Source organism: Otolemur garnettii, unplaced genomic scaffold (assembly GCF_000181295.1).
Source record: "Otolemur garnettii isolate 467f Iridium unplaced genomic scaffold, OtoGar3 scaffold00101, whole genome shotgun sequence".
NCBI lineage: Eukaryota > Metazoa > Chordata > Mammalia > Primates > Galagidae > Otolemur > Otolemur garnettii.
In genome coordinates, this window is record NW_003852496.1 from 1,573,460 (window position 1) to 1,582,520 (window position 9,061).

The window sequence follows — 9,061 nt, forward strand, 5'->3', positions numbered from 1 at the left end:
GTGCCACACAGGAGATGTGGTTCGAGCAGATAGATGTGAGCTGGGCTCTCCAGGAAGACCAGACGTGTGAACAGCACAGTGCCGGTGAGGACTCGTTGGCAGGAACTAACGCTGGTGTCGCCTCTTTGATGCGTGTGTTGGTTCAGATTAGGTTCAACTGTGACTAAGAAAAATCCAAAGTGGTTTAAACAAGACGCTGTTTATCTCTCTCACACTGCAAAAGGCATCTGAGAGCAGAATGCCCGGGCTGCTTTGCACAGCCCAGCATCAGGGACGTGGGCTCCTTCCTCCTGCTGCACTGCCGTGTGTGGCTTCCCATCCCAAAGATTACTCCACAGTTCAGGACGCCCCAGTCCCACTGCAGGGCCATGCGGAGAGTGAATGGCCACTCGCTCCTGCCCTACTCACAGGCTCAGTGCTGGGCAGGCAGCTCCGTACCCACACTGTTCCCCAGACTCACTCTGAGACCGAGGAAAGGCCTGCTCATGCTACAGCATCACTTTCTGGTGCTTCAACTGCTGCTCCTCTGGGTTGGCTGGCCCCATCTTAGTCATCTGCCCTGGGGGAGGCAGAAGGGTGCACACAGGCCTCCCATTGGAGGACATGTGCTCTCCTGGCAGGCTGTGTGCTGACAGGTTCAGGGCCACACTGTCTGACACCCTGGTGGCAGGTGCAGGCAGCCTGTGCATCACTGGAGCTGGCTGGAGATGGTGGCTAGCTGCTCCAACAAGGGGCTGCCCTCACCATCAGGAGCGGGGCAAGCTCACTCCATAGAGCTCAGGTTTAGGCCTCTGCTCCGACAGCTGGTCAGGGGAGGGGACAATGCTTCCCAGGCTGGCATCCCAGAAGACAGCTCAGCACGGGGGATCAGATGAAAACTTCATAAACGGCCAGCAGGGATACTAGTCTTCCCTCAGTCACCAGGCTCTCACCAGAACAGCCTGCGCCATTCACCGCTCCATTACAGAGCAGTGTTTGGCCAAGAGCCACAAACAGCAGAGGTAACAGGGCTCTGAAGAGGGTGGGGGGCAGTGGCCCAGGTGTCTCCAAGGCAGGGAAGCTCTGCTTATGGGAAGCTGATGGAAAGCTCTGTGACAGTGCTTCCAGGAGGGGGACAAGGACCTTGAACGTCACACACAGGGATCCCCTTTCCACTGTCTGCTCCACGGCACTGCATGAGCCTTTTTAATTTTTTTTTTTTTTTTTGCCATGTACATACATTACTTATTTTTTTAAAAACCTTAAAAATAAAGTTAAAAAGCAGGCTGCCAGTCTCTTTTGTGTTGATGCCTTTCTGTTGACTCGGCTGCTAACTTTGTCAGCAACCATGCCCAGCAAGCCCAGGCTGACCTAGGACGCCTCAGACACACACAAAGGCCTCCAGCATGGAACCCAGCCTGGGGTTTGATATCTGAATCTTCCCCATCTGGCGCTCTGCACTTGCCCACTCTGAACTTGCCCTCCTGTGGACTTGCCCTCCTGTGGACTTGCCCTCCTTCCCTGCCCGGCTTCTACACAAGCTGTGAGGCCCCAACAACATATACCACATGGAGGCAGCCCCAGGGAGTCCTGGCGGCCAGGAGGCCAGCTCCTGGGCTGCACCTGCTCCCCTGCCTGCCGACAGTGCCCTGGCCCCACAGCCTGGGGATCCTGTATGTCAGCCTAACAGGCGTGACCGTGTTGGGGCTGCTGCCCTTGGCTCCCTCCTAAGAAATGCAGCCGCTGAGATGGGCACCAGCCTGACACTCAGTCCAGGCTGAGATCTCTCCTGGGCTCTGTGCTGTGCAGCTCTGCCGTGTCCTTGGTAGGACTCTCCTCTGTGATTAACAGGAACCATCTGGCTGGCAGCAAGCCCCCTGCTACCAATGGCTCAATGCAGAACTTGGGCACCAGGGTAGTAGCACGGGCACATGGCCTCTCTCCCCTTACCTAGAGCTCTGTTTGGACCTATTCCCATTCTCAATTCTCCACACCCATTCTTATCATGAACGGCATTGCCCAGCATCCTATCTGCTAAGGGTGTACTAGGTGCCAAGCACTACTCTGAGGCCAAAGCTGATAATGGACTTACTTTGCATTTCCATATAGTGGCCTCCCATCCTCCTATTTTCTAATCCTTACAAAGGCCCCTGCAAATAGGCCTCCTTACCCCTACTTCACAGGTGGCAAGACTGAAGCTGAGGAAGGAGAAGTGGCCCAAGGTGACAGTGCACAAGCTGGACAAGGGCCTGTGGGGCTCATTCCACACCCCAGCTCTCTGGCACCTCTGGAGAGACTGGCTCACAGAAATGGCAGTACTGGCTTAGTGCTCATAGCTCAGTGGTTACAGTGCCACCACATACACCAAGGCTGGCAGGTTCAAGCCTGGCCTAGGCCTGCTAAACAATGACAACTGTAATTAAAAAAAAAAAAAAATAGCTGGGCATTGTGGCAGTCGCCTGTAGTCCCAGCTACTCAGGAGGTTGAGGCAAGAGAATCGCTTGAGCCCAAGAGTTTGAGGTTGCTGTGAGCTATGATGCCACTGCACTCTACCAGGGGCAACAGAGTAAGACTTTGTCTCAGAAAAAAAAAGAAGAAAGAAAAGAAATGGCAGTGGTCAGCTGAGCACAGTGGCTCACACCTGTAATCCCAGCACTCTGAGAATCTGAGGTGGGGGGATGGCTTGAGCTCAGGAGTGTGAGACCAGCTGAGCAAGAGCGAGACCCCATCTCTCCTAAAAATAGAAAAAAACTAGCAGAGTGTCATGTGCAGACACCTGGAATCCTAGCTACTCAGGACACTGAGGCAAGAGAATTACTTAAGCCCTAGAGTCTGAGGTTGTTGAGAGCCTGAGAATGTTTTGTGACATTCTGTCTCAAAAAAAAAGGGCAGCTCTCTCTTTCCATATCTGCCTCTCCCACTCAACGGGCTCCATAAGCAGAGACAACTAGGATCCATTTCTCTCCACCTCCCCAGCAGCCAGCTCAGGCTGGGAATGGAGGCTACTCCTCAGATGAGAGAACAGAGGACCCCTGAGCCCCTGCCCCACTCCAGCTCCCAAGCTCCTGAAAGGAACCACCCCAGTGTTCCTACAAAATCTCCACATCAATACCTCTGCTCCTTTTCCTTTTTATTAAAAAATAGATCAAGAAAATATATACACTTTAATCATGGTGGGCTTTGAAAAGGCCAAAGTGCCATGGGGAGGGGGCAGAGGGGTGAGGAGGACCAGGCTAGCCCTGCACACCAGGGCAGCAGAGAGAGGAGGTGCCCACATCTTGGCCCTGGGAGGTCAGTCAGGAGTGTGTGGCTGAGCAGGTTGAGGGCAGATGGAAGGGTCAGGAGGGTGCCCAGCAAGAGGAGAGGTGGCCAAAGGGAACTGGGGTCCCAAGTGGGGAAGAAGTCTCCATACTCAGGGTACAGAGAGGGTCAGTACAGGATTGCCACCCACCGAAGGTCCTGCAACCTCACCCTCCTCCCCCAGGGACTCTGGGCCTGCTGGCCTCTTCTCTGGACTGTCCTCCACAGACCCCATCAGGCCGTCCAACCCAGGCGGCCCTCTCAGGCATTGATGGCCTTCCAGCGCTCACTGTCTGTGCTGTTGATGCTGCCGGTGTGGCAGGGCATGGAGGCGATGTCATCCAGGTAGGCGACCCCACCAGCCGAGTCAAACTGTGTGCTCGAGTAACAGGCGGCTGAGGGCCCAGCGGCCCCTGGTGCCTCCAGACCCTCCCGCCGGGCCACGGCGTAGGGCTGGGGCAAGTGCACGTCTGGCTCCTCAGTCTCATCCACTTGGCATTTGTAGGAAAAGAGGATCTTGGGCTCTGACCTAACAGATGGGAGGGAGGGGAGTCTTGCTGTGTGACTCAGGCAAAGCCCTCCCTCCCAGGCAATGAGGCCACCAAATACAGAGAGACACTAACAGCTGCCTCACACCCATCCCAGAGGCCCCATCACTGGACCCTGCAGTCCAACAAACCTTGCACCAAACCTGGCTCTCCTCCTGGCCACGTGAGCCTGTTTTTTCACCATGAAATGGGTGTGTGTGAGCCGTTAGGGCTGAGTGAACAGAGGTACATCATGAGCCTTGGCTGGTACTTGAGCCAAAGTGCTCAGGGAACACCGGCTGTGGCCTCTGCCCTGGTCCAGTAAGCCCTGCAGCACATGTGACTGCCTACTGCACCCTCACCTGGTCCCTCCATCCTCTCCAAAGGGGAGTCCATATGCCCAGTTTACAAGGAGCCCAGGCCCTGTGTGCAGATTTGAGCGTGGGCTAGGGTCCGCCTGGCCCTTCTCACTACTTCCCCTCTAAGCCCTTTCCCAAGTGTTCTCCAGCAGGAGGCCCAGCACCCTCCCACCACAGCACTGGCAGGTGGGAAAAGGGAGGGAGACAAACACCCACACTCCTGCCACATTGGTGCCTGAAGGTGGACCCCAATCCCACGTGTCTCAGCACCAGTCCCTAAACACTGCCGACGCACAGCTGCACGGCAGAGCCACCCCACCCCACACTCACGTAGGTGCTGGATTTCCCTCCCCAAACTGTCCCTCCCTGGTGCTCCTGGCCGGAGTGCAAGCTCCGTGAGGGCAGGGACTTGTGCTCACTTTGCTCTGTGTTGTGTCTGGCGGCTACAGCAGTGTCTGGTATAGAGTGTGTACTGAATAAACTGCGTGCTGAGTAAGCTGAGGTATTATTACATACAAAACAGCAATGCAGAGCAATGTGTGTGGCCTCTATCATTTTTGTGGGGAAAATGTGTATGTCTGTGTGCACTGCACATACTGTATGCATCAAACACTCCCTCTGCCTCCCCTGTCCTCACCGGCCCCAGCCCACACCCAGAAGTGGACGCTCAGGGAGGGCGAGCAGGAAACAGAGGTGCGGAGGCGCCGACGGCCACATGGGGGCGCCAGTGGCCCTCAGAGCTCGGGGCGGCGCGGGGTGGGGGGCGACCAGGGGCCACACTCACCCAAAGAAGCCCCGCAGGAAGGCCACGTAGATAAGCGGCGCGAAGAAGCTGAAGTACAGGAAGGTGGTGGCGTCCACACAGCTAGAGCGGAGAGGGAGGGTCAGCGTGGGCCCTCGGCGTCCTGCCCCGCACCCTACTCCGTCCCCTGCCCCACCCCGAGCTGGGTCCAGAGCCGCTGTCCCCTGCCCAGCCCCCCGCCCCGTTCCTCGCCCCACGTACCAGAGCCCCTCTATGATGTCGAAGCACAGCAGCGCGCTGCCCAGCCCCTGCAGCAGGTTGAGCAGTGCCAGGATGCCGGCGTACACGTAGAAGCTCCTCCGCGCTGGGGGCAGCCAGGGGTGAGGGCCTGCCCGGGCCAGGCGCCCGCCCCCGCCCCCCTCCAGCCCAGGGTGTCACCCAGGAGGCGCCCTCCCACCCAGAGTCCCCGCTCACAGGGCAGGGAGATGCGTTCCTTCAGCGGGGTCTTGGGGAGGACGACCACCAGCGAGTAGACCTGCAGAGACGGGGTGGGGCGGCGGGAGGGGGCTGAGAGGACACGGGGGGGCGGGTGGGGGCCTGGCCAAGACCCTGACCCAGAACTTATGCATCTGATCCCCCGCCAGGCCCAGCCATTCTGGATGCCCTACCCGACCTCTCACCAGGAAGAAGAAGCAGGAGCTGACCAGCCAGAACTGGCGGCCCCCATGCCCGTAGATGTTGAAGTCCTCCGCAGAGAGGTGGGCATCAGGGTATAGGATCTCCAGGGTGCCCTGCAGGAGTAAGAAGGGAGAGCCTGGCACAGGTTCCTACCAACTGGAAAGCCCCCTCCTGTCCATAGGGTCTGGACACAGTGGGTAGCAGTCAGCTGGGGGGCAGCACCCCCACCCTGCACCCTGCAGTCATGGTCTCCCCCACCCCAGTCTGCTCAGCCAGCAGGCCCAGACACACCTCATCAGCAAAGCCCCCAAGCTCTCCACCAACCCAGGCCAGGTCAACCTGGCCCTCAGTGCCTGCCCCAGCTTGCTCCCTGGCCACATCCTGCCCACCCTACTCCAGCACCCAGAACAGGTCCGGTGGTAGCTGAGTCCTGTGGGTGAGGATCAGATATGGGTAAGGGTTAGCCCTGCCCCATGTTCCTCAGGTCGGTCTGCAGACCCGCATTCTCCCTACCTGTGCTACTCATGAAAACGGCAGGTCTCAGCCTCCTGCTCCACCCCACCACCCCCAAATCTCCAGGGGAAGTCCCAGAACACAGCCAAGTCACAAGCACCCCGGGTGACTTCTCAGACACCATTGAAGCTTGAACACCCTGAACCTGATAGCAACTTAGAATGTGGCCCAGGACTAGAAGCAGTGGTCGCCCCACCCACCCTTCACCCAAGACTAGAGGCAGTGGTCGCCCCACCCACTCTTCACCCAGGATGAGAGGCAGTGGTCGCCCCACCCACCCTTCGCCCAGGATGAGAGGCAGTGGTCGCCCCACCCACCCTTTGCCCAGGATGAGAGGCAGTGGTCACTCCACCCACCTCCTGGCCCCCCGGAACATCTCTCCCTGCGCACCCTCTTACCTGGGTAACAGAGTAGGCCAGAGACAGCACTGTAGTGATGGCCAATACCCGCTTGATGCTGGACTTGCTCTCTAGGTGACCTGGAAGACACATGGTGGCCAGTCAGTAGGAACCCCACCAATTACCAGGTCAGGGCCAGCCCCCAGCCAGAGAGGGGCAGGGGGGGAATGTCATCCCTGGTCCAAGAGCCCCCGCAGCACACGCACCAAAGGCAAGGCCCAGGATGACCACACTCAGCTCGATGGCCAGCAGGAAGAAGCGGGTGATCTCCCAGAGGATCTGGACAGAGTGGGCAGAGCATCAGCCAGGGACCAGCACCCCACCCTGCACCCCTAGGCCCAGCCCCCCTCATCCGCCAACCCAGCCACACCTTGTCAGCAACTGTAGCAGCGTCTGAGGTGCTCACTGTCATGGACACCACAGCCCGGGCGATGCCCACCAGCGCCACCACGAACACCTGGCGGGCAAAGGAGGGAGTGGTATGCTGGTCAGGGAATGCACCTCGAGAATGGCAAGGCAGCACGCTCACCCCCACACCTGCAGGAGCCTTTGGTTAAGGCTTAACCAAAGGATCTTAAGCCAAACACTAAAAGGAGGAAGTGCCAGGTCGGGTGGGGACAAGGAGACAGGAAGTGGGCTCCAGGCAGTAAGGCCCACAGACTGGGAGACCCTCAACTGCTGGTAACCTGAGCGCTGGGCCTGCTCTCAAGAGGCCCCAGGCTCCTACCTAGCAGGGACACCCTGGGGATGGCTTGCAGGGAGCGTAGGGTGGAGCCAGGAAGGTTGGGTTCAGACTCCAACTCTGCTGCTCCCAGCCCTGACCTCAGGCAAGTAACTGCACCTCTGTCCCTCAGTTTCCTCATCTGGAAAAGGGATGAAAACAGCACCACTGCATTGTGCTGTCGGGAGGGGCAGGTGGGTTAACAGACAGAGCAGCAGCGTGCCTGGCACCCGGGAAGGGTTGAGTACACATGTGCAGTTAGTATTCTCACAGCTGTGGTTTTAATTCTAAGACATGGCAGACTGGGTGAAAGGCAGCCACAGGGTGGAGGCCGAGAGACCTCTGGATGAGTCCCCAGTCCAGCAGGCTTCACAGAAGTGCCTGTGTTCTGTCTCCTGGCATCCATCCTCTTCCTCTCCCTCCTCATTCTCCTTTATGTGGTTCCAGGTGAGGATGAGCCCCGACTCCTGGCTTCCAGGATGAGCCTGTGACCCAAGGCTGGCCATTCACGTATGCCATTCCCCTGGCCCAGGGTGGTTCAGGGATGCATATGGGGCCCATGGGAGTCTAAGGAAAGTCAGGCCCAGGACATCAGGCAGAAGGAGGGGATGCAAGCCTGGGGCAGGAGGGGATGCAAGCCTGGGGCTGCAGGGGTCCTGCTGCTGCGATCAGAGCTGAGACTGCTGGAGGGCAGGACCATCAGAGAAACCCAAGCTGAGAAGATGGACATGGTGCCCCAGAAGCATCACTGAGGCGTGAAGTCCTGGGATCACTCAATTGCCCAGTCAGTACCTTTCCACTGCCCCTGTGAGTTTCGCTTGGGTTTCCTAACACATAAAAGTGACAGTGCCCAGATTCCTACATGTCCAAAGGAACATATCCTTTGTGTCATGAGAACAGTGTGAGCAGGGCAAGCTATAAAAACAAACTGCCACGTGCCTACTGTATGCAAGCTGTCCCTGGCTGGAGCTGTGCAAGCTGTCCAGGCTAACGCAGATCCAACACATACTACACATGGGAGCACTGAGGCCCAGAGAGGCTAAGCCACTGGCCCAAGGTCACACAGCAGCCTGGCCAAGATTCAGAGCAATCCGCTTGAATGTACTCTTATCATTGCCTCCTAAACTGTTCCCTAGAGTAAGTAGGCAGGGGCCCTGTTGTATGCTTCTGGGCATTAGTCCTGGGTCCCTTCTCCCTGCTTGGCATACAGTAGATGCTTAATATCTGTTGAATAACTACCTAAAGGAATAAATGGTCAGAGAGGCAGTGGAAGAGAAGCAGGTACGAAAGCAGCCCTCCATTCTGAGCCCTGCCCACCAGCATCTCACAGGCGAGAGGGGCAGCAGTTTGCCAGTGCTCTGAGGCCTCCACCAACAGCCTCTGGGTTCCCCAGACCCTTGGCCTGCCTCTCTTCCTGCCCACTGGCCACCCTGTGACCTGAGAGGTTCTGAGCCAGACCACGACAGGGGACCAGAGAGCCATTCAGCTCTTCAGGTAGTGACATCTTAGAGGCACCCTTGCCTCTAAGCAGGGGAGGGAAGCATGAGGGAAGGAAGTGGACAACGTATACCTGGAGCCTGCACCTGGACAGCCTGCCCCTGGACAGCTCACACCTGGACAGCCTGCCTCTGAACGGCTCACACCTGGACAGCCTGCCCCTGGACAGCTCACACTTGGACAGCCAGCCCCTGGACAGCTCACACCTGGACAGCCAGCCCCGGAATGGCTCACACCTGGACAGCTGGCCCCTGGACAGCTCACATATGGATAGCCTACCCCTGAATGGCTCACACCTGGACAGCCTGCACCTGGACAGCTCACATCTAGACAACCTGCCCCTGGAC

At 58.1% G+C, this 9,061-nt stretch overlaps 1 protein-coding gene across 3 annotated transcripts in view; it reads right to left on the reverse strand.

The window, feature by feature from the left end:
- Positions 1-3,088: 3,088 nt before the first annotated feature.
- Positions 3,089-9,061, reverse strand: part of TPRA1 (transmembrane protein adipocyte associated 1) — a 16,146-nt gene continuing 10,173 nt past the window's right edge. For all 3 annotated transcript variants that reach the window (XM_023516973.1, XM_012809203.2, XM_023516974.1), the window contains 8 exons: positions 6,867-6,953; positions 6,703-6,775; positions 6,497-6,576; positions 5,588-5,698; positions 5,382-5,442; positions 5,169-5,271; positions 4,950-5,030; positions 3,089-3,808 (listed from right to left, as the gene is read on the reverse strand). In XM_023516973.1, coding sequence (XP_023372741.1) covers positions 3,541-3,808; positions 4,950-5,030; positions 5,169-5,271; positions 5,382-5,442; positions 5,588-5,698; positions 6,497-6,576; positions 6,703-6,775; positions 6,867-6,953 — 864 coding nt within the window. In that variant the 3' untranslated portion in view covers positions 3,089-3,540. The remainder of the gene's footprint in view (positions 3,809-4,949; positions 5,031-5,168; positions 5,272-5,381; positions 5,443-5,587; positions 5,699-6,496; positions 6,577-6,702; positions 6,776-6,866; positions 6,954-9,061) is intronic.